The sequence below is a fragment of the Hyperolius riggenbachi genome, chromosome 9 (assembly GCF_040937935.1).
Source record: "Hyperolius riggenbachi isolate aHypRig1 chromosome 9, aHypRig1.pri, whole genome shotgun sequence".
Classification (NCBI taxonomy): domain Eukaryota; kingdom Metazoa; phylum Chordata; class Amphibia; order Anura; family Hyperoliidae; genus Hyperolius; species Hyperolius riggenbachi.
The window spans coordinates 172,143,703-172,169,781 of record NC_090654.1 but is presented as its reverse complement, the minus strand read 5'-3'; the positions used below and the strand labels follow the sequence as shown (position 1 = coordinate 172,169,781).

General features: G+C 44.0%; 1 protein-coding gene across 24 annotated transcripts in view; it reads left to right on the top strand.

Annotated features, from left to right (window-relative positions):
• Positions 1-26,079, top strand: part of ERC2 (ELKS/RAB6-interacting/CAST family member 2) — a 1,931,514-nt gene that overhangs the window by 854,165 nt on the left and 1,051,270 nt on the right. The window contains exon 17 of one of the 24 annotated variants that reach the window (XM_068253695.1): positions 14,917-15,204. The exons of the other annotated variants lie outside the window; for them this stretch is intronic. Coding sequence (XP_068109796.1) covers positions 14,917-14,953 — 37 coding nt within the window. The 3' untranslated portion in view covers positions 14,954-15,204. Of the gene's footprint in view, positions 1-14,916; positions 15,205-26,079 lie in introns of those variants that run through there. 24 annotated transcript variants of the gene reach the window in all.

Sequence of the window (26,079 nt, the reverse complement as noted above, 5' to 3'; positions counted from 1 at the left end):
AACAAAGCCTCCAAACCTTTATACACTGCTACCTTCGAAGAATACTAAACATCTGGTGGCCAAATGTAATTTCAAATAAAGAGTTGTGGGAAAGAACCCAAGAACAACAAGTGGACTTGTAGATCAAGGGTAGAAAGTGGAGATGGATTGGCCATACTTTTAGCAAGGTAAAGAAGCCTTAAAGCTTTTGACACAGTCGATCATGAAATCTTACTCAACAGGCTACAAGAGTACTGTGGCATAGATGGCATTGTTCTCCGGTGGTTCAACTCCTTCCTGGCTGGCAGAACACAAAGGGTAGCCTTAGGGCCCTTCCTCTCCAACCCTGTACCACTAAAATATGGTGTACCTCAGGGCGCAATATTATCCCCTTTACTGTTCACCATATACATGCTGCCACTTGGAGAAATCATACAAAAACATGGCCTGACATATCATTGCTATGCTGATGACACCCAGCTATATTTGTCATTCAAACCTGACGTCACAGACCCTACTCCACAAATAAACGCATGCTTAGCTGAGCTTCAGGAGTGGATGAATAATAATTGGCTAAAACTTAATGCTGACAAAACTGAGGTTCTTGTTATCGAGGGCCAGGGCTCAACAGCAAAGCAGCTCCAGTCTCAACCAACACCGCTAAGGATAGGGAGCTCAGACATGAACAACTCAGACTGTGTGCGCAGCCTGGGAGTACTGATTGATGGGAAATTAAGCTTCAGGAATCAAATCTCAGCTGTTGTGAAACATTCCTTCTTTCACCTAAGGAATATTGCAAGGATTAAACACCTAATTCCTTCAGAGGATCTTCCAACCCTAGTTCATGCCTTCGTCACATCAAGGTTAGACTACTGCAACGTCCTCTACACAGGCCTGCATAAGAAAGACTTACGCCGCCTGCAATTAGTACAGAATGCCGCCGCAAGGCTGTTAACGAGCCAACCCCGCCATTGCCACATAACACCAACCCTGAGCTCACTCCACTGGCTACCGATAAAATGGAGAATTCTGTTTAAGATTGGCTTACTGACATTCAAATCCTTGCACAATCTGGGCCCTGGATACCTGAAGGACTTGTTGCAACTACATCACACCCCCCACAATCTTAGATCAAAAGGACGTAACACCTTGGTCACCCCCAGAGTCCACCTCAAAACCTTTGGAGACAGAGCCTTTTGTCATGCTGCCCCTACACTTTGGAACTCCCTGCCACACCCAATCAGGACAGCCCCATCCCTGGAAACATTTAAGTCTAAACTGAAAACCTACCTTTTCAGTCTGGCATTCATGAACATCTGACTATCTCCTCTGTAACACAACCCAGCCTGAAACCCTGTTTTAATCTGAGACACAGCTATGCGCTTTGAGTCCTATGGGAGAAAAGCGCTTTACAAATGTTATTGTATTGTATTATTGTATTGTAAAATGGAATCCTCAAGCCAGGAGAAAAAGAGGAAGAAGACCAAAGACAACTTGAAGAAGAAGTGTGGAGGAGTTCAATACTGGATTCTGTTTTTATTTGGGAAAGAGCTGGCACAGAAGTTTGTAAACACTTTTTTTTAGTTTTGATTTCTTTCCTCAAGTCTGTTTATGCCAGTTGTTTGTTCTAGGCCTTACGTTTCTGCAGCCATCCTTGCATATAGATCTCCTATAACAAACACAAGTACTTGCCAATTAACTTTACCTGGTTTTACCGAGGCTCTCATAGAAGGCTTTGTTTAGTGGTGTTTCAACCACTTCAGCTGGTGCACTACTACTGGACCACTGTAATTTTTTTTTAATGTGTTTCAAAGCAGGTCATTAACAGCCTTCCAGACAGGTTGCCAATCAATAAAGATTTTCTTTGCTTATCTACTTAGCAGCAATCCTCCGAATTCTACAGGACCACCCTTGACACAGGAGAGCATGGTTTTAACCCTGGATTGAGCCCGTACCTATATAGTAAGGACTAGGAGTCCTTGGGCAAGCTTCCTATTACTCCAGGGTAGTCTACTAAGTGCTACCTTAATGTCAATACTCACCAATGAGTGAGTATTGCAGGAAGATGGATCCAGCCATGTCACTCGACGACGAGCATTCCCCGATCCATCTTCCTGCTGGTGGGTAAGCGCAGCATCACCCAACGTTACCAGAAGTCAACCGATCGCAGTACTTTGTTGCAGAGTTGGCAGGGATCTTAAAAATCCAATCTGCCATGACAGTCATTATCGCTATGCGTCGCTTAACGTCGTTTGCTTGACCGCCTGTACCCACGTTGCAAGATCGCAAATACCATCGCTCATCGCTCAAAAAATCACCGGTCATCTGAAAAATCATCTGGGAAATTGCATAGTGGGTAGGGTCTTGTGTGGATACAGCTCCCAAGAGCTTTATGTCTGATTAGGAAAAAGAGCTTTATATATGTCAACAAACATATGTTGAAAACACTAACCCTCTTTCTCTGCCTGTCTGGCAAAGGGCAGAGAGGAGCAAGATAAGACCATGCATTTACTAGGACTGAAATCATCCTTTTTTGGCAAACAAAGGGCTTGATTCACAAAATGGTGCTAACTGTTAGCACGCTATGAAAAGTGCTTTGCGCAAAATTTTACGTGATAATGGTTATCGTTTGAAAAAATTCGCGTTCGCGGGTTTGTGCAAATTTTTTGCACTTTAATGGTCGCGTTCGCATGCTAAATTTGCATTAACGCGCGAACGCAAATTTTTGCGCCCAAAAAACATTTTTTTTCACGCTAAAATGCGCAAAAAGCCATGCTAACAGTTAGCACCATTTTGAGAATCAAGCCCAAAATCCCATTCTGTCTGAAAGCAATGTATTTTGTATCTTTTCGCTAAAACCAACAGCCTTCAGCATTTTTCCGGATATCGTATATGTTTTGGATATATTGATAGTCAATTTGCTTAATTCATGCAAAAATACACATAAAACCTGTACATTCTTCTTTCTTTGTGTAATTCTGTACATGAAAAAACTCAAGTGAAAATAGATGTCCTAGTGGAATCAGGGCCTTATGTTAAAAAGTGTAGAGTTCCCAAATGGTCACTAGATGGCACTAAATCTTCCAACATCAAGCTAACAAATGTTGATTCAGGTAATGACTAAAGCTAGCCATACACTACTCAATGTGACCAAAAGATAGATCCCTCTCAGATCACAATATGAGCAGAGAGAGATGTATCTGATAAAATCCTTCCACACATTGTGCATAGATTTTTAATCAATTTCAGTGATTAGGCATTAGAACTAATCCACAAAAGCAGCTGCACTTCTGGCAGACATACCTAGTAACTTCCATTAGGATCCTCCAATGTCAACACCAGCTGATAGAAGTACCTGGGAAAAGCCTCTATGACAAGTGTAAGTGTACATACACATTATAGAAAGTGTGCACGCACCTCCCCTCCCCACCACCACCACCACCACCACCACCCACCCTTGCCTATCCTGGGATTCTCCTCTTTTGGCTCCTCACAAACACTATTGTTTTTTTTTTGTTGGTAAGGAGCTGAGCTTCATCAGCAAGGCAAGGAAAAGGAAGTTCTTGTGAGGGGGTGGAGTAGAGGCAGAACTCCTAAAACACAGAAGACATTGGTCTAGATCAGTGATGGCTAACCTTGGCACTCCAGCTGTGACAAAACTACAAATCCCATCGTGCCTCTGCCTTCCCGAGTTATGCTTAGAGCTGTCAGAGTATTGCAATGCCTCATGGGACTTGTAGTTCCACCACAGCTGGAGTGCCAAAGGTTAGTCATCACTGGTCTAGATGATGGTGACTTAACACTGCCTTTACCAATACAGACTGAAGAGACTCCGTTATTGGTTCATCATATGCTATACAGACAAGAAGCCTGCAAGTAAGCAGAGAATTGATTGGGGGTCTGCTGCTCTCTTCCCTTTCATGGTGGCTGGCACTTCCTTAATTGTGTACTTACCTTACATTAGGGTGGGTTGTTGTGTTGATACACACCATAAAACGTTCCCTTGTTGTTGCTTCTGAGGTATTTCTATCAGCTGGTAATGACATTGGAGGATCATATTGAAACACTCTAGATATAACTGCCAAGAACATGGCTGATTTGGAATTCTGTGTGACAGTCTTGCGAAGCAGGTGAATGCACGGTCATGGTGGTGAATGCACAATTGGATTTGAAATGAACATTAGTTGACATGGGGATGGGGGGCACAGAAGTGGGATTTAACTCACCTTGGTCTACATCTCTGGCGCCAGCACTCCACACACCTTTACAACCTCCCTATACTTCCACTTCAGCAACTGATAGGAGGAGTATCAGGAGTGGAAGGAGGAAGTATCAGGAGGGTGTAGAGGGACATAGCTGGCCTTAGAGGCAGGGACGAAGGTGAGTTAACCCCCACTGCCATGGCCCGTGTCATCTAACACTCAGCTTCAATTTTGCGTTAAAGGTACTCAGAGCTCAGTAAAATGAAAACAATATATACTTATCTGGGGCTTCCTCCAGCCACATCTACTCGGATCGCTCTCACGCCGCCGTCCTCCGATGTCTGCAGCTCCGGTACTGGGTCCCTGCACTTCTGACAGTTGGAGCTGGGTATGCGACTGACGGAAGTGCTGGGACCCAGTACCGGAGCTGCAGACAACCGGAGGACGGCGGCGTGGGAGCGATCCGAGCAGATGGGGCTGGAGGAAGCCCTAGGTATGTATAATTGTTTTCTTTTACTGAGCTCTGGTACACTTTAAGACAAAACTATCATTCACTTCAGCATGGTCATCCCCACTGAGTACCTGATTATAATCATCTCTCTGACTGGGAATAGGAGGTCATTGTTATCTTGCCATTCAAATACTGGACGCTTGCTTAACCGTTTAGCAGCTTCAAACGAGATGCATTTTTTGAAAGCTGCTGCTGCACTCTGCTGGGTAAACTCGTTTGGCTGTGTGTAGGAGTAAGGAGTTATATTTACCTGATCTGGACGGCTTCTTCTCTTCCTCCACCGGTGGCTCCATCAGCTCTCTTCCACCAATGGTTTGTGCTGTTCCACACTGACACGGCCTCCTAGATCTCAATCACATGTAATGTCATGTTATTGGTCCTGCTGGGAGTAAGTCTCCGCTGCAGTGGAGGAACAGAAGAAACCGATCCAGCCATCCGGACAGGTATGTATGGGCGTTCCCTGCTGCCACCCCTAATTTACCGCCGCAAACCCAGCCGAGCCTGCCAGGCTGGGGAAGGCACACTTCCTATGCGTAGGAAAAATTTGGATTAGCAGCCAGGGCCGGTTTATGCAACAATGGGGCCCCAGGGCAAAATAAACCTGGGGGGGCCCCCCAACAGATACCCCGGAGCAAAAATTGGCATTAAGGGACCTTTTTTTTGCAGCTGGTATAGTCAGGGTTTGAAGCCCCAATCGGTCGGAGCTCCACATTCTGGCTACCCCAGCCTGCATGGGGGACAAGGGGTTAAAAAGTTTCAGGAGGGGGGACCCCACATAATTTAAAAAAAAAAAAATTCCCACAAAACATAAAAAAAAATTGGGAAAATAGGAAAAAAATGGCAGGGATCTTCATACAGCCATATTGCGGCTGTATAGCGATCCCTGGCCAAAGCGCTGCGGCTGCGTATGGACCCCTGGAAACCCTGTCAGGAAATGTATTGCTCTTTCTTTTGATACATGTAAAATTACACTACCGTTAGGTACTAAAAGTGACATTTACTGCATTTAAAAGTATACTTTTTTCGTTCGAAACTTTAAAATCGATTTTCTCAAAAACTATAAAGCCTTTTTGAAAAATTGTGTTTTCCTCTTATTCCCGAAGATCTCCTTAACATATCCTGCAAATTTAGGGTTTCTAGAATTTAAGGTGGATTTGCTATTAACCATTAAAGTCGGCTGGTTTTTAAATGTGTATTTTTTTTCCTTTGAAACTTTAAAATCGATTTTCTCAGGAACTATAAGGTCAATTTGAAAATCGTTTTTTTCCTCTTGTAGCCACTGGGGGCCCCTACAAGCTCTGGGGCCCTGGGGCAACTGCCTCCTTTGCCTCTATGGTAGCGCCGGCCCTGCTTGCAGCCAAGCACAGCAGTAATGTCTGCAGTCTTTTTTTCTTCTCAGTCAAATCAGCAGGCTAGTCATGTCAAGGAATAAATTGTGCTTGCTTGTAGTGTGGTGGAGGAAGCTAAAGCAAAACTGAAGTAAACTGATGAGATAAACAATTGTATCTGTAGTCTTAACCCATATGCCAGGTACACACGATGCAATTTTCCATCAGATTGATGGTTGAATTGATTATTTCTGACAGGTCTGATCTGATTTCCGATTGGTTTTCTGAAGGATTTCCCTATCACTTCTATACAAAATCGATCAGAAAAATGAACGAACGTTAGATCAGTCCTGGCAGAAATAATCGATTCGACCTTCAATCTGACAGAAAATCACATCTTGTGTACCAGGCATTAGGCTGCCACCGATGTCTATAGGTGTCCTGTGTTTTCTCATCCATATGCCACAGATTCTAAAAGCTTTTTAATACAAAACTACTTCTGCCTGCAGTGGACGTCCATAGGCATTTTTGTGTCCCCATATTTCTTTTTTTACAGATGTCTAAAAGGTGTTTAGTAGAAAGTTTTGGCTCAGTGCCAATTTTCAGCTTTATGCAGAAATATGCAAATATGCAAATATTTTACTTGAAATATGTAAATGATCCTAAGAGGATGCAGAAATATGCAAATGTTACTACAGTGAAATGCGTTTATTGCAAGATTTGATTAGTCCATTTTAGTTTTTTATAATAATTAGTATAACTCTGTAGCATAATAATTATCATAATTCTCAATCATCTGGTTGAACTCGATGGACGTATGTCTTTTTTCAACCAAAATAACTATGTAACTATGTAAACTTTCCGCACTTCCACCTCAATAACAGTCCTACTAATTTGGACTTTGGTACATGTAGATTTTGGCAGGGCATTTAATAAATACAATACAAACATAGCTGGCATTGCCATGTAGGTTTTGTAAAAAAAAAAAAAAAGGCAGTCTAAGGGTTGATCCCTAATAGGACTTCCCTGGTATTATTTTGATTTAAAGAATACCAGAGGAGGGAAAAAAAGGATAAAATTAGACTTTTACCTTAGTAGAGACTTTCCAGATCCTCTTACAGCCCACTGTTTTAGTGCGGAGTCACGGCACATAGGTTGAATACATTTCTTGTTGTCACGGAGGAATAGAGCCATGTACGAGTGGCTTTGTTTTACTGGTCATGCATTGACTGTACTTGCACATTCCCAGTGTGGATGCTCTCCTCTATGGCCGAGAGCATTGCCAGATAAGGAAGAGGGTAGGCTCAAAGACCATCCAGAGGCTTCCCACTAGTTAGTTAGGCATCTAAATTATATATTTCATTCATTCCCAGCCGTGTTGATCCAGGGATTTTATCTGACTGCCATCTGGAGTTAGAAAGGAATTTTTCCCTTTTATGGCTAATTAGTCAAAGTCATGTTAGGGCCCGTTGTCACTTGTGCGGTGCGAATTAGTCGCGGAAAACAAATTTGCACGCGGATGCAAATTTTACTGCAAATATGTTAGTCAGTATGCGAATTTAACCATGTCAGTGAATGTGTGCTTTTACATTGATTTTATGCAAAAACGCCCGCAAATTGGCGGTAAAATTTGCATATGAAAACGCATGCAAATTTCCTATTGAATACATTGTATGCAAATCTGATGGCTCTGCCGTGCAGATTTTCCCTGCACACAAAACCACACAGGATTTCTGATAAGTGGAAACAGGCCCATCCACTTGTATTGGTTATACGAATCTGCATGTAGAAAATGCATGCAGATTCGCACAAGTGGAAACGGGCCCTAAGGGTTTTTTGCCTTCCCCTGGATCAACTAGGATATGTGTGAGTGCAGAACAGTGATGTATATTTTTATTTTTTTCTGGTTGAGCTTGATGGACAGATGTCTCTCTTCAACCATTTTAAGTATGTTACTATGGCCCTGATTCACCAAACTGCAGTAAGATAGCTGTTTTCAATCAGCGGACAGAACTTTTACTACTATAGGCAAACTTTGGTGCTTAAATTACTCATTGTTAAATACATAGCAGCCTATGACAGAGCCCAAAGTACCAATTTTACCTTCTTCGCTCTGTGCTGCCTGGGGTACACAACTGAAACCTAACTACTGAACTCACTATAAAAAAATATATTCTTATGGTAGGTAAAGTGCTTTGCATACAGTGTATGTTTGTTGTCTACCTAAAAGTGAAATTAGCAAAGAAATGAAAAGATGTTCTCCCCAAGAGTACATTACAGTTTACATTACATGCAGAATCTTCATGTTTTACTATTCTTGTTACATTGATATGAAATCTAAGATCCAAGCCCTTCGGATTAAGATTTAAAGTGCTGTACTGAAAATCCCTATGGCCTTTTTTTTCTTTTTTTACAAATTTGTTTGTTGAAATGGTGAAATATCTGATACATTCTTCCAGTAGGAATTCTGGTGAAATCCAAGAGTTGACTTTTCAGTTTCACTTCAAACATGCTGCACTTTTCTGCAGAGCCAGATGGGAACTTGAGAAGCTTACTTTGGAGTGGATTCTAGTGCTTTTAATATTTTATCATCAGTCTAATATATACATTGCCAGATGTTTGGCAACATGGTTTTCTCTCTCACTGCAGCTGACATGAAAGTGACTGTCATTTAAGGGGCTTGGGGTATTTCCATAAAGAGATTACTTGGCTATGGTGCAGTCAATGGGCTTATCGTTTATGCTAATTGCATCCCTGGATGTTTGGCTGCGGCTGTTAAATAATAAGTGGCAAGCTTGACTTCTACATAAATCCACTAATGTATTCCCCTTTGAATATTTGTCATATTCCGTTCCGCTAAATCTCCCCATTACATGATGCTGGATGATGACCAGAAATAAAATGTTTTTATTGAGAATACGTGTAAAGCTTATAAATGTTGAGTGTGGAATTGTATCAAACGCAGAGCAGAGACTGGGGCTACTGGGTAACTCCAGGTACCATGTAATATTAATTATTGACAGTACAAAGATTGTAACAGGCCAGCTGTGGAGGTGCTTTGCTTCTGTTCCTCTACCCTCCTGACTTTATGTCACTTTCCTTGATGGTGGCACCCAGAATCCCAAACCCAGCAGGTGTAGGTGGCTGTTGTAGCACTACAAGGTCCAGCTTATTAAAAAGATAAGTTAAATTACACGTTTGCTAAAGCAGCACTAATTTGACCCCTGCTTAGTAATATAGTAATAAACAATAATGCTATACTTATTTTCCTTACTGAAGAGATATATGCACTCCCTAGTTGTACTTTACATATGCTTCCCTTTGCAGGGAATAGGAAGATAGGAAACTGGTGAGGTGACACAGAGGTTCCTCTTCTCCGTTATACTTTAATAGGAACCAGAGGTAAGAGACACATGGAGTCTGACATTTGTATTTCCTTTCAAACAATACCAGTTGCCTGGCAGACCTGCTGATCTTTTCGGTAGTGTCTGATTCACAAACCTGAACAAGCATGAAGCTAATCGGATTAGTGACAGAATCATCTGATATGCATGCTTGTTCAGGGTCTATGGTTAAAAAAAGTATTAGAGGCAAAGTATCAGCAGGACAGCCAGGCAGTGTGCATTATTTAAAAGGAATAAATTATGTCAGTCTCCATTGTCTTTCACCTCAGGTTCTTTTTAAAGAAAACCTGTAACTTAAAAAAGTTCCCCTGGGGGGAACTCATCTCGGGTGATGGAAGCCTCCGGATCCTATCGAGGCTTCCTCCGTCCTCCTGTGTCCCACAGGCGGTCTCTCTGTGCCCCTCCGAACAGCGGCGATGTAAAAATGTACCTTCCGTGGCTCCAGCGCAGGCGCAGTGTTGGCTCTCTGCTCGGAGATAGGCGGAAATAGCCGATCGCTGTCGATCCGCTCTACTGTGCAGGCGCAAGTCTCCTGCACCTGCGTAGTAGAGCGAACCTGACAGAGATCGGCTATTTCCGCCTATCTCCGAGCTGAGAGCCACAACAGCGCTGCTGCTGGAGCCACGGAAGGTAAATATATCAAGCCTTGTCAGGCTTGTCGAGCCAGGATTGTGGGATGCTTCAAGGGAGCTAGCGCTGGATTGCCTGCAGCTGCAGAGATGGAGGAAGCCTCTTTGGGATCCTGACGCTTCCCCCTCCCGAGGTGAGTACCCCCCAGGGGAACGCATAGTGAAAGGGATGTGGAGGCTGCCATATTTATTTCCTTTTAAATAATGAACATTGCCTTGCTGTCCTGGTAAGCCTCTGCCTCAAATACTTTTAGCCATAGACCCTGAACAAGCACCCAGATCAGATGTTTGACTCAAGTTCGACTAGATTTGCAGCATGCTTGTTTATGGTGTGTGATGAGACACTACTGAGGCAAGAAAGATCAGCAGGATCCCAGGCAACTGGTATTGTTTAAAAGGAAATAAATATGGCAGCCTGCATATCCCTTTTACTTCATGTGTCCTTTAAAGGAAACCCAAAGCAAAAACAAAGTTTAACCTCTTGAGGACCACAGGCTTACACCCCCCCCCCCCCCCCCCCCCCCCACAAATTAATCTTGCCTCCTTTTCTTGCCGCCAACAGCGATTTCTGTTAGCGGCATCTGATTTCTGCTGCGATTTTTTTAAAATTAATTTTATTGTATTTTTTTTATTTTATAAACGTGTATTTTCTATTTAATTCATTCTGCCCCCGAGATCCAATCCCTGTCATCACCTCTCATAGGCATCAGCCTATGAAAGGGATTAGATTGTGAGCCTCTCTTGGACACAGCTCAGTGACAGAGCTGTCCCCCAAACAGTGCTGCACTAGATCGCAGTACTGTACAAGTAATTGTGGCCTTTTTCTTTTCTTTTTTTTTTATTTACAGCCTGCCAGCTCCCTGCAGCCTTCCTGTGCTTGTGCCATCACTACGCTATGTTCTTGTCACCCGCACACCCCCCTCTCATCTGGTCCACACGCCTCCTTATTGTACTCCAGTGGCAGGAGAGCTCTGCACATACGCAGTACAGGAAAATCTCTACTGCGCATGTGCAGAGTGCTCCTGGCGACAGGAGCACAATCTAGGTATCGAGGCCACGCGCAGCTGGGAAGTCAGGCTGAAACAACCATTACGGGGGACTGGAGCATTGCGCAGTGACTGTGCGGGCACAGGGCAGCTGCAGGGGGCAGGTAGAAGCCCCAGGTAAGTTAAACTGTTTTTTTTTTGGGGGGGGGGGGGGATTTTGGAGGGGCGTTAGGTTTACTTTAAGCTCTAGTGACTTAGGACACCAGGCCTCTGATGTTTGTAAGTGGTAAAACTTGATTCATTCAGGATGACAGCTCGGGAGCATGCACCTTTAACCATTTCAGCCCGCGGGTATTTTTCACCTTATGGACGAGAGGAATTTTCACCTGTCAGCGCTTCTCCCTTTCATTCCCCAATAACTTTATCACTACTTATCACAACAAAATGATCTCTACCTTGTTTTTTCCGCCAGCAATTAGGCTTTCCTTGGGTGGTAAATTATGCTAAGAATTATTTTAATCTAACTGTACTATAATGGGAATAATAAGAAAAAAATTAAAAAAATGCATTATTTTTCAGTTTTGAGCCATTACAGTTTTAAAATAATTAATGCTACCATAACTAAAATCCACACATTTTATTTGGCCATTTGCCTTCGTTAGTTAAACGTTCAAATTATACCCCTAGTGTAATGTATGGTGACAATATTTTATTTGGAAATAAAGGTGCACTTTTTCAGTTTTACATGCATCACAAATTTTTAGCCCAATATTTATTAATTTAATGTCCTCTTGACATAAATAACCATTTATTTTTATTCCCCAAACTCGGTAGGTGTGTTATACTATTTGGCCACAAGATGTCCCTACTGAGCAAAAATCCCATTAGCGTACAAAGTACGCTAATGGGGATACAATGTATCACTACATTGTAACCAGGGAAGTGACGTAGGCTTCCATCGGAAGCCTCCGATCACAGCGGCGGCGGGGAAGTTATGAATGGAAACATTGTTTCCATTCATAAATTTAATGATCGGGCGGCGTAAACCGGCGGAAATCGCGGCGGGAGATAGCGCGGCGGCTCCATTTACAGAATAAACACTGTTTTTCAACAAAAACAGTGTTAATTCTCGGCGGACAAGCTCGGATTGGCACAGGGGACTTTTGTCCCCTGCAGCCAATCCCCTCTGCTAGCAGCAGCAGCGCGATCGCGGACATCTGCCCGCACGATCGCCTGCAGACCACCCAAACTGCAGGGACGTGACTAACGCGTCCCTGCGGCTCTAGCACTTGCCGCTGCTGACGTGAAGCTCACGTCCGCGCGGCTGAAAAGGTTAAGGATACCCGAGGTGACCTGTGACATGATGAGATAGATATGCGTATGTACAGTGCCTAGCTCACACATAACTATGCTGTGTTCCTTTTTTTCTTTCTCTGCCTGGAAGAGTTAAACATCAGGTATGTAAGTGGCAGTTCCTTTCTGAGTCAGGACTGAGTCAGACTACAATGTGACCCTCACTGATAAGAAATTACAACTATAAAACACTTTCCTAGCAGAAAATGGCTTCTGAGAGCAGGGAAGAGATAAAAAGGGTCAATAGTTCATAGATTTTAGCTCTGGCTTACTTCAATGAATGTGTCTTTGAGCAAAAACAATAAAACCGTAAAACGTCAAAAAGTAGATTTAAATATAAAATAAATAAACTGTACAATATCTTAAAAAGTCATTTTTAGGAACAGCAGGATAGATACAATTGTGTATTTCATTAGTTTATTTTCAGCTCGGGTGTCCTTTAAAAACTAATTAGGACAAAATAACTTTTACATTTTTTGTTCTTACAGATCCACTTTTCTTTATGGCGATTATTAGTTATGTTTTGTGTAATAGACGTTCTCTAAATATGTGAGCATACATGATATGTGACTATCATACAGGAACATATTTGCTCAGTCACAGTTTGGTTGATTTGATGGTATATGACACTCAGTAGACTGAGATCAGCTCTGTGCTGTTTGTCTGTATAGTTCTGTGGGAGTTGAAATCTTACTTAGACGTGTGAGGTCTCTAGGAGTCTGACATGCAGCTCACAGCCATCTACAGTTGTGTTAGTTGTCAGTTTGACAAAACCAAGAGCGGCTTGTTAGTCATTTGCAGATAATTTCTATAAGAAGCAGAAAATGAGATTGAGCTGCGGTTATGTTCACTGTGGGAGCTGCCCGCTTGCCCTTGAGCTTGTAGCAGAGGGCCAAAGGCTGATCTTTCTGTCAAGAGAAAGTCCAGCAATTACGAACACTCTTGTCAATAAGGATTTAGGATTTCTTGTGTCTTTCCACTATGTAATAAACAAAGAATCATGCTTATAAAAGTTGCTGTGAAGTAGGCGGAGGTGATGTATAGAACACATAGGCAGCATCAGCACAATAAATGTACCAATCTAATGGAATTTGGCATGGGCTGTATGGGTCAAGTGTCTCTGTTCTTATGGGCAGTGGCTTACATGCCACCTCCAACAGCACTACTGGTTTTGGTGGTCTGCCTCTTCATCAGAAAGCTGGAATCTGAAAGTTAGTGACCTCCTGTATATGGCCCTTCCCATTGTGCTGTTATCCTCTTCCTTGTTCATGGAGGCTGCCATGTTTATTTCCTTTTAAACAATACTAGTTGCCTGGCAGTCCTGCTGATCTCTTTGGCTGCAGTAGTGTCTAAATCACACACCTGAAAGAAGCATGCAGTTAATCTTGTCATATTTTTTTTCAGAAACATCTGATTTGCAGGGTCTATGAAAAAAAGTATTAAAAGCAGTGGATCATAATGGCAGCCAGGCAATGTGCATTGTTTAAAAGGAAATAAATATGGCAACCTCCATATCCTTCTTCCTTCAGTTGTTCTTTAATGAAAAATTATGTATATCCAAGCAAAAAAGGACAACCGTTAAAATTTGCTTTTTATAAGAAACAGTGAACTGAGCCTGATGGCCTCTCTTTGCAACAATACTCTGCAGATGAGACACCTAAATAAGTGTACTGTATACAAGTGGTAAACTGCAAAGTTATAATGAAACAACACAAGAGCACTAATCCTAACTAAGGCTTGTTTCACATGGGAGGCTGAATTGCATGCTTGTCGGGCAGTTCAGCAACTTAGCTGTTGCCCACGAGCATATTGGAACTGCAATTTCATATAGCCAAACAGCAGTGTTTGTTACCCAAAAGTTGACCCACAGTGGCATTACCCAGCAGCAAAGAAGCAAGCACCTTGCCAGTGCATGGAAGCAGCAAACTCACTGCTATCAACCTCCCGTGTGAAAGGGACCTTACTAGTGCACACACACTATATTGATTTGCAGAAACAAAGAGATCGAAGAAAAGACAGAAGCAGGATGCAGCATCAAAACTGAGAATCAAAATAACAAGCAAGATGGCATACATAGGTTTATTCAGGTATTGGTAACACACATCCTAATAACTGCAATATGTTGGCAATGCCAAAAGACAATTGGTGCCCTGAAAAGAAAGCTCACATGATGAACTCCAACAGTGGCACTGTTGGTATTGGGAAGGTGGAAGTCTATAGTAAGCTATTCACATTATATGACCTTCAAGTGAAACAGGGGTTTGGAAGTTAATTCAGAGGTTGCAGATGGCCCTGACACAAAATGCCGTTCACCATCCTCCTTCAAAGGACTTTCTGACAAATGGTAGTCACTTGAAACAAATGCCATCTGCATGCAGCCATTCTCTTAGACTGTTTGAGTGCACTGGAAACCTTAGTACAGTTCCGTTCAGTACCTGCAAGTTTTAAAGTGTTCCTGCCCAGACTTGCCAGATTTCATTGGTACCTACACAACCAACATCAATTTTCTACTGTTCCTGCTCAGGCTTGCCAAACTATGGACCCATTGGAAGGCCTGGTAAGAAAGTAAAATGCCTGCCAGTGTCACTCCTGAACAGTCTTGCAGTGAGTAGAGGCAGGCATGGAAGCCTTCAACCAAGCTATTAGAATAATAAGAAGGTCGAAGCTTAGAAGCATAAAAGACTTGCAGGAATAGAGGAGAGAGTTTTACCAATGAAAATGCCGGAAGAAGATAGAAGCATATAGGAAAAAATGATGGTATTTCCTAGAAGAAAGAAAGCTACATGAGAGAAGAAAGAAGGATACAGATAAAAGTAGGAATATATTTCAAAACAGGAACAACTTTTTTTGTTTGTATTCTTAATAAATAGCGTGTTGTCTTTTTATTCTGATGGATAGTTAGTGGCATCATTAGGGGATGTGGGAGGTGTGGACTGCACCAGGTGTCATCAGATTAGGGGGTAACACCTACAGTAGGTCCTAGTACAGAAAATATATTAACTCAGGTTCAGTTTACACTTGCTGTGAAAATTGACCAATTTTGTCTGATTTACGGAATGCATAATGGGATTTGTTAATGGATCCTATGTCAAGTGCAGGATCCACTCACACTTTAAACATTTTCTGCAGATCTGTTTGATTAGTTTTAAAAATTATTGAAAGTATGCTTTACTTCCACAGTAAACACGCACAATGGGGTTGATTCATTAATTTGCTCTGCTACAGCAGCGCGGCTTAATGACAGCAGCGCGAGGTTAAAATACCCAGTACACGCTATGCTGCCATAGCTTGCACAGCTAACTTATGCTATGCTCCATTACGTTAATAAGCGCTCCATTAACTTAACGAGCGCTCCACTGAACCTGCCCTTAGCCCTGGCAGGTCCAGTGGCTTCAAAGGACAAGATTTCTGCACTTTGATTGGCCCACTAGGCTGCTCTCCAGTGAGAACCCACTGCACCATTGATCACCAATGTGAACGTACCATAGGGATATAATTGCATTATGTTAGGATACAATTCTATTGGCCACTGCGACAGAATGTAGTGTGAAATGAGCCTTAAGGTGCATACACACATCCAACTTAACGCCTGATGTCCTTTTTTTTTGGTCTTTTGAACAACTTAAAGAACAAACAACAAGTTGTTCAAACGTCCTATACACACTGACCAACAAAGCCGCCAATAAATGAATTTACATGTTGTTTAACCAACTTGCTAATGGTGTCAATTTGTATTGTTTAAAAGGAAATAAATGTGGCAGTCTCCATATCCTTAAAACGTCAGGTGCCTTTCAAAAAAAAAAAAAAAAAAAGCATTGAGGCAATAAATTATATGTGGTTCTGGACACAGGTCAACAAAATTAATAGAAATTGCCCTGCAGCTCGCATAAAACCACCCTTGTAACATTAGTTTGATTAGTTTAACATGCCAAGTTTTTTTTTCTACAAAACTAGCTGTAAGCTTATAACAAAACTTAAAAAAACAAAACTTTGCATAAATCCTCATGTTTTCCCCATAATTAATGAGCAATTAGAACTTTGTAAGTAGCCAAACAGTGGGACTGGAAGGATCTGGAGACAGTTTAGTCCAGATCACCTCTACATGTAAATGTAGCTTTGCTTTCCAAGGGTTAATTGACTGTGACTTTGTTCCCCCAAAAAACGGTATTTGAATTTCTCTCTTTTTTTTTTTTTTTTTTTACACCAAATCTGTTCATAACATTACGATAAAGTAGCAAGCCTTAGGGCACTGTCTATACACTGTACAGACACTGGGAAATATAGTGTCTAGTATCCCACAGTCACTGCATCAGGTTCTTTATGTGATATCCCCTTGTCAAATGTACTTCCAAGTTCCAACAAGCATGATTGCTGCTTTTCTTGAGTTCCTTATGCTAATGCTAAAATGATAGGTATGCTTGACCTCAGCACTACAGATGGCCAGTGGCACTAATAATTCAGACTTATATGCAGATTGTATGCAGATTAGAACTGGGTCAGTCAGATGCACTTCTTGTTCATTTTTACCCAAAATCCAGGACGGCTCTCAGCCTCGAAAAGTCCCAGGGCTGGGTTTGAACTTCTTACCACCCATGGCCCACTATTACCAGCCGCCCCTAACCAAACAATATGCTATCACCTCTCCCCCCCCCAATTATTTGGTTGGCCCACTATCACCTTTAGTGCCGATGTCTCCATGGCAACGTAAAGTGAACCAATCATGTCACACTGGTAACTGACCAATCAAACAGCAATATGCAGGTAAAAGGCATGGTGCGAGCCGTCGACCACACACATAGTAAAAAGTGGCTCACAATTGGACAGTGGGTGGGGTCAGCAAAAGTAAGTCCTATACCCAATACCATGATGTGAACCACCACTGGCCAATCAATAACCAGAAAATGGAGACAATGATAGGCTACCTTCTGTATTATGAACTATTCGTTAGTGCTGCCCCAGGTTCTTTGATCTCCCACACCATGTGCATGCCAGACTCGGCCTTTTGTAACTGCCAGCAACTGCTGATATGTCATTGGACCAGGTCTGGCTGTTTGCTAATCACACACTGTGTGCCTTAGTATGCGTTAGTACGTGTTGGTACGCGTTTTTTCCATATCAGTGCATTGGGAAGAAGATTTCAGGTAAAACGCGTTAAGTGTAAAAGGTGCCATAGGAAAACATGGGCATTACTTTGAAAATCAACTTTCTTTCAGTTACAACTGAGAGCAACTGATTAAGTGTAAAAGGGGCCTAAGAGTTCCTTGTGCTCGCTAAGTTAGAAGCATGCTAATATACCGAAACGGATTTAAAAAAAAAAATGTTTTTGTAACATTTAACTGAAATATTATCAATTTTATTTAGCTTAGGAAGAGATGACATATTTGGCTGTGTAAGGATGGAAGCCTTATCTGGTGTCCTGTAGGTGCGAGCAATGTAAGCAGCCGGACCATGGAAATGGCTGAACCTTGAATGTTTTCCAAGAATATTTAGCTTGTCTTGAAGCCTTCACTTGTACATTTCACTTTGTGGCCCCATGAAGGGTACGTTCCCAGTGAATGCACAAAAGGCCATTTTCATTAATAGCTGATTGGTCATAAAAGGAAATTGGCAGCTGAAATAAAATGCCTGTCGCAGAACTGTTTTTGTGAAGCAAATGGCGGGCAGTAATGTACTTTAAAAGCAGAGAGCATTATGGACATTTAACTTCTCAATTTGGGGCTACAGGTCACATTGTTAGTATTTTTAAAATTGGTATTAAAGAAGAACCCCAGATATACTTACAGCTTGCAAATGCCTGTATGTATTAACCACCCTGGCGTTCAGTTTCCCCAGGATTTCTGTGCAAAAAGTGTTTCAATTAATTTCCAATAATTTGCAACCATTTTTTTTTGCAACCAATTTTTTTTAATATTAAATTTAATACAGATTATTGTATTGAATTCAATTTTTTTTTAAAAAAAGTGTTTTCTGCAAGATGTTGATGACGCTGTGTGACCCTGGTGTCATCAACGCCGATCAACGGGGGACATGTGATCGCTGAGGAAGAAGCAAAATCCGCCAAGGGACATGGAAGAAGACACTGGGGAAGCTATCAGAGGTACGCGACGAGGGATCAGCATGCCAATGGTGAGTATAAGACCCAGATGTATAGGTAGAAGATGTGCAGCCAGGTATAGTTAGCCAGATGTGCAGCCAGGTATAGTTAGCCAAGTATAGTTAGCCAGGTATATAGTGAGCCAGGTGTTTAGCCAGGTATATAGCGAGCCAGATGTTTAGCCAGGTATATAGTGAGCCAGGTGTTTAGCCAGGTATATAGTGAGCCAGATGTTTAGCCAGGTTTATAGTGAGCCAGGTGTTTAGCCAGATTTATAGGTAGCCAGATGTCCCCCTCCCGATCCTCCCCCCCCCCCAGCACGCTGTGGGTAGCGATCTGTGCTACCCACAGCGTGCAGAACAAGCATCCAGCCACCCTAGGGAATCCCTGGGCAGCCAGCGGGGCAGAGAATGTGCGGGGGATCCCCCTTGTATGTGGAGGCTGTGCTGGCGGGGGATCCCCCTCTGTGCGGGCGGGGGGAACCCCTTTATATGGTGGCTGTTGCGGGCAGGGGATCCCCCTCTGTGCGGACGGGGGGATCCCCCTTCTATTGTGGCTGTTGCGGGCGGGGGATCCCCCTCTGTGCGGGTGGGGGGATCCCCCTTCTATTGTGGCTTTTGCGGGCGGGGGGATCCCCCTTTGTGCGGGCGGGGGGATCCCCCTTCTATTGTGGCTGTTGCGGGCGGCCTATCCCCCTCCTCCCCCTCCCTCCCGATGTCCCCCTCCCGATCTCCCCCCCCCCTCTCTAAGCCCATTGAGTAAATAGATTTACTCACCGAGGGCTTTCTCCAGCGACGGCAGCAGCACTTCCTCCTCTATCTCCGAAGTCTCGTTCTCTGTACAGTTACATTACGAGACTTGGTGACGTCACCAAGCCTCGTAATGTAACTGTACAGAGACCGGGACTTCGGAGATGGAGGAGGAAGTGCTGCTGCCGTCGCTGGAGAAAGCCCTCGGTGAGTAAATCTATTTACTCAATGGGCTTAGAGAGGGGGGGGGAGATCGAGAGGGGGGACATCGGGAGGGAGGGGGAGGAGGGGGATAGGCCGCCCGCAACAGCCACAATAGAAGGGGGATCCCCCCGCCCGCACAAAGGGGGATCCCCCCGCCCGCAAAAGCCACAATAGAAGGGGGATCCCCCCACCTGCACAGAGGGGGATCCCCCGCCCGCAACAGCCACAATAGAAGGGGGATCCCCCCGCCCGCACAGAAGGGGATCCCCTGCCCGCAACAGCCACCATATAAAGGGGTTCCCCCCGCCCACACAGAGGGGGATCCCCCGCCAGCACAGCCACCACATACAAGGGGGATCCCCCGCACATTCTCTGCCCCGCTGGCTGCCCAGGGATTCCCTAGGGTGGCTGGATGCTTGTTCTGCACGCTGTGGGTAGCACAGATCGCTACCCACAGCATGCAGTCAGGCATCCAGCCATCCTGGGGAATCCCTCTGATAAGAAAAAAATGCAGCCGGCGGGGCAGAGAAACAGGAAATCTCCCTGTCGGCATGGACGAGCTCAGCTCGTCATTAACGTTTTTTGCAAGTTTTGCTGGACGAACTCAGCTCGTCCATACCGCCAGGGAGGCTACAGAGGAACTGCAATGAATACAATTATGAATAAAATTGCTTATTTTTTACAATATTCATTTATAAAGATAGAACGTCACTTCACGCTTGGCTTGCAGCCAGAATGGAGATTACCACGCACTGCTGCAGTAATCTCCATCGGCTGTGTTTGGCGTTGCAGTGCAGTGTGTTCATCCGATCGCACCGCACTGCTACCATGGGATAGCAGTGTGAACCCGGCCTCATTATCTATTTGAGAAAAGGTCAAGATTTCTCATGGGAAACGGGTATCAGCTACTGATTGGGATGAAGTTCAATCCTTGGCTAAAGTTCCTATCTAAATGACTGTTAAAAAACATTTATAGTAACAGATTAAACATGTCGTTTAACAGCTTAGTGATTAGAGTGTTCAGAAGCTTCTTTGTGTGTGACATGAGGCTTCTGCAGCTAAAAATATTATTTCAAAATTTCTGTTTCAGTATTGTTTATTAAACAGTATAAATGCATGAATAAGAATAGTTAACAAGCACAACATTACATTCCAAAAAGGAGAAAAATCTTGCTAGGTTTCTTAGAAGAAGTAAGCCAAGTATTGATTTTACAGCTTGATAAATTATAAAGCGTGTTTGGAATGTGTACACATATCTTAATACAATTCAATATTAACAGGGTAAGTAACAGAATATAGCAACTAAATTTGATATCTATAAAGTATTTAGTTTGCTAAGTAACATATAGCATTGGCTTTGACCATGTCTTGTTAGATCTAACTTAAGACAGTTTTAGACATGTTTCAAACTTTAACACATAACATTAACCATCTTTCCACCTGCTAACCGTTTCGGGAAGAGAAGATGGGAATCTGGTATTATATAATTGAATTGTGGCAGTGACTTATCATAAGATCATATAGTCGGCTCGCACCAACAGACCCGTCCACAGAATAGGAATGTATTCCTCCTGAGGGGGAATCTGAGTTGGCAACTTGGGAGTGACTACTGCCAGAGGTTGTCAGTGTAAAAGATGCAACTGAGAGGTTCTGTTGGTTCTTACATTTTCAATATGGTACGGTGTTTACTCCATTACTCCTGTGAGACCTGGATTACTGGCCAATCACTTGATTTGGATTTTAGTCATTTTTCAAAGCCAACAGTGGACTGAGGGAATTGTTTTTTTATTTCCAGAGGGCAGGTATCTGTGATTTGGCTGCGTTTATCAGGTGTGGCAGGATTGACCTTTTATATTCATTATGGCTGACATTCGAGTTGTATAGTAGAAATATATCTGGTTCAAATGGGATGTAGGAACCATATATTTTTTGTGTGAGATTGTGAGGAAACACGGAAAAGCCGCCGAGTAAGGCGGCGGATTCCGCGTTCAACATGGCAGCTGGCGCGCAGTCGGAGCGTGGAGAAACCGCCGCATGCCCAGACAACAGGGCGGCGGATTCCGCGTCCGACACGGCAGGTTGCACGCATAGGCCTACTCCTATCAGCAATGCTGAATGCGGAGAAAATGCCGCACGCACAGACAGCGCTGCGGCGGATTCCGCATCCAACACAGCAGAAACATTACAACACATGTCTGGTGTGGCTGGGACTGATAGTCCACACAGGTTCAGAAGGACGCGCGCGCGCCCAGAGAGGCAGGGCCTTTATGACGGACAGAAGGGGGTCAGCTGACCAAGCCGGTCAGCTGACAAATTCAGCAGCTTTCATTGGTCCAGCACTTAGGGGAGACGCTGGTGAGCACTGGTGTATATATACTGGGTGCTGGTCATTTCTCTGGTGTCTGGCGTTGCGATCACTACGTGGTAGCACTCAGACCCTGTCAGTATCTGTGTTTATTAGACCAGTTTCTTAGGTGTTGATGATCATGGAGCTCACACCTTAGTCTAGGAATTCTGTTATTATCTGTGATTATTATCTAGACCAGTTTCCAAGGTGTTGATGATCAAGGAACTCACACCTTAGTCTAGGAATTCTGTATCATCTGTATTATTATTATTATTATCTAGTCTAGTTCCAGGAGTGTTGAGAATCTTGAAGCTCACACTCAAGCCTAGGCATTGTTGATTATCTGTTATGACTTTCTGCTTCCCTGACCATTCTTCTGATCTCTGATTCTGTACCTTTGTCATTCTGATACCCTGTTGCCAAACTCTGCTGGTCTTAGGATTCTGCATCGGTATTCTGTCTCTGTACTTTATCGGTCCGTGTGTCAACGACCTGGCCTGTCCGACCTCGAGAACTCTCTCTCCTGTTAAGAGATAGTTCACAGATCTGTCAGTGGCACTTTCTCACTGGTGTCACTCACGTTCTGTCCTTCCCACTCTCAGCCTGGCTCCGCCCCTTGGGGAGCCTCAGGCTATTGGAAGGAATTTGTTCTCTGGGCAGTACCTCCTATTGCCTTACACCCACTGTACGGGTGCTCTCCTCAAAGTATTACTGTTGCATCAAAACACTCATATATTACTCAGGTGTCCAGAGGTTAGAGATATATCTGATTATCGGTGATACTGCAGATCATCTATAATCGGGTATATATCTGCATTCTCGGTGATACTGCAGATCGCCGGTAATCAGATCCTCTCTGTGTTACACTGATCGTTACAGAACGCCAGACCCAAAAATGCAAATGGACGCACACACTGACCGTCTGGGCGCACTTACCACTTCGGTGGACTCTATCAACCAAGTGCTGGGTAACCACAAAGCTATAATTGACGCTTTGTCTGGTTCTTTACGTACCCTCCAGACGGCAGTGGACGAGGTGCGATCCCCTCCTAGCATAGACATACGTATGCCTGTACCTGAAAAGTTTTCTGGTCACAGATCTGACTTTCAAAATTTTAGGAGTAGAGTGTTGTCATACTTTGAGTTAAGATCTAGATCTTCAGGAACCATGACCCAAAGGGTCACGTTTATTAAGACCTTGTTATCAGGCAAATCCCAGACCTGGGCATAAGTTTACCCGCGGGAGATTTAGCCTTAACTTCCGTAGACAAATTCTTTAAGGCTATGGCAGTAATTTACGACGATCCAGACATTGCCTCGACTTCTGAACGGAAGCTCAAGTTGCTGCGTCAAGGCAAGAGTCCGGTCGAGGAGTATGCTTCCGAATTTAGGAGGTGGTCAGTTTCAGCCAGGTGGGACACCTATGCTCTTTTAGACTGTTTCTTATCAGGGTTATCAGATGAGGTCTCTGATCTTATGTTAAGTCAGCCTGAACCTAAAACCGTCGATGAGGCCATTTCATCGGCAATCAGGATTGATTGCAGATTACGTTATCAAAGACAGACCCGGGGTAGAAACAATGTTAAAATGGTGTCCTACGCTGTGCCTCCGGTGACTCCATCCCCTCCCGTTTCACCTCCTACCGAGCCAATGCAGATTGGTCGGTCAAAACTGTCCCAAGTGGAGCGGAGACGCAGGATTTCTGAGCAATTGTGTCTTTATTGTGCAGAGGGGGGTCATAGAGTACGAAATTGTCCTAAGAAGTCGGGAAACGCCATTGCCTAGGAGTAGTTGGGGGTAATACCCTAGGCGTACAGCTCTTACCCCTAGAGGATAAGCGTTTACTTCTTCCTTGTATGATTACATGGGAAGATAAATCTGAAGTCTCTGAGGCCTTCATTGATTCAGGCTCAGCGGCTAATTTTATGGATTACGAATTTGCAAAAAAATTAGGTGTTCCGCTCACTCCGGTTAAACCACCCCTTCAGGTTACGGCAGTGGATGATTCCCCTTACAGCGTAACCATCCGCTGTCCCAGACACCAGAGGTGGAAGTCACTGTAGGGGTGCTGCATAGAGAGAAGTTGCAGTTTTTTGTTTTGCGCATGACAACCTCCACAATCATCCTTGGCATGCCATGGTTATACCTTCACTCTCCTCAGATAAATTGGGCTACCGGTCAGCTAACGAGCTGGTCAACCAACTGTTTTCGTCATTGTTTAGTGAAGGTGACCTTAGGCCAGACCAGGATTCATGTGGAGGGTGTTCCGGAACCGTATGTTGAGTTTTCGGACGTGTTCTGTCCCAAGGCTGCCGATAAATTACCTCCACATCGCCCTTTCGATTGCCCGATTGATCTCCGTTCAGGTTGTATGCCCCCTAGAGGTCATCTCTACAATTTGTCTGGGCCAGAAAAGGTGGCCATGCAAGAGTAAATCCGTGAAAACTTCACTAAGGGAGGTATTCGTCCTTCCCGGTCGCCTGCCGGAGCAGGTTTCTTTTTTGTAAAAAAAAAAGACGGAGGCCTTTGGCCATGCATTGATTACTGGGGACTGAATAAAATCACAGTTAAAAATCGCTATCCATTACCTTTGATAGACGATTTATTCACTCAAGTTACCAATGCCAAGATCTTTTCAAAATTGGATTTGCGGGGTGCATACAATCTGGTGCGGATCAGAGAGGGCGATGAATGGAAGACGGCCTTTAACACACCCGATGGGCATTACGAGTACCTGGTGATGCCCTTCGGGTTGTGTAACGCCCCGGCCGTCTTCCAGGAACTCATTAATGAAGTTTTCAGGGAGGTGTTGGGTAAATTTGTCCTAATATACCTGGATGACATACTGATCTTCTCAGACAACCTCTCTGAGCACAGAGCTCATGTCAAATTCGTGCTGCACAAGCTTAGACAAAACAGGCTTTATGCTAAATTGGAGAAATGCATTTTTGAGGTGACATCTGTCGCTTTTCTGGGACACATATTTTCCACCTCAGGCCTTTCTATGGATCCCGCCAAAGTCTCTGCTGTCCTGGAATGGCCTCAGCCTGTAGGACTCAAATCTCTTCAGAGATTTTTAGGGTTTGCGAATTACTATAGAAGGTTCATAACGGGGTACTCCACAGTCATAGCACCCCTTACCAGTCTCACAAAGAAAGGGGCAGATACCAACCACTGGTCCCCCGAAGCTCTGGCCGCTTTCTCCATTTTGAAAGAACTGTTTTGCTCTGCACCCATATTGAGACACGTAGACACTTCTTATCCATTTATTGTGGAGGTTGACGCCTCAGAGGTAGGGGTAGGGGCTGTGCTGTCTCAACGCTCTGGGCTGCAGGGAAGATTACACCCGTGTGCCTATTTCTCTCGAAGGTTTTCACCAGCAGAGAAAAACTACGATATAGGCAACAGGGAGCTCCTAGCCATTAAGTTGGCCTTTGAAGAATGGCGTCATTGGCTAGAAGGAGCAAAACATATGATTACAGTCTACACTGATCACAAAAATTTGGAATACATTGAGGGGGCTAAGAGATTGAGTCCCCGTCAGGCTCGGTGGTCACTGTTTTTCTCGAGATTTAGATTTGTAATTACGTACACTTCGGGCAGTAAAAACATTAAGGCGGATGCCTTGTCCAGATGTTTTGAGCCGGAGACAGCACAGCCCTCGGAACCAGAAACCATTGTTCCACAGAAGGTAGTGCTGGGAGCCACAGAGACTTGGAAAGACTGGACGGAGACTTTAAGTCCTTTCCAGCAGGATGTCCCTGATGGAAAGCCTGAAAGGGTTATGTTTGTGCGACTGCCATTTCGTCTCCAGATTTTGCAGATGTTCCACTCGCACAAGAATGCCGGGCACCCAGGGGCCTCCAGAACGCAGGACTTGGTTGCTAGATGTGCTTGGTGGCCTTCTCTGGCAACGGATTGCAAGGAGTATGTTAGAGAGTGTGCAGTGTGTGCAAAAAGCAAACCCTCCCGTCTGGCACCTGTGGGAACGTTGCAGCCTTTGCCCACCCCGAGTGAACCATGGACCCATTTGTCCATGGATTTTGTAGGTGAGCTTCCAAGGTCTGAAGGCATGTCGGTCATTTGGGTGGTAGTCGACCGTTTCAGTAAAATGGCCCATTTTGTGCCCTTGAAAGGACTCCCCTCGGCCCAGGAGTTGGCCAATCTTTTCATCATCCACGTTTTCCGGCTTCATGGCATTCCGGAAAACGTTGTGTCAGATCAGGGAGTCCAATTTGTTTGCAGATTTTGGAGGGCATTTTGCCAGAAAATGGGCATGGAACTGTCATTTTC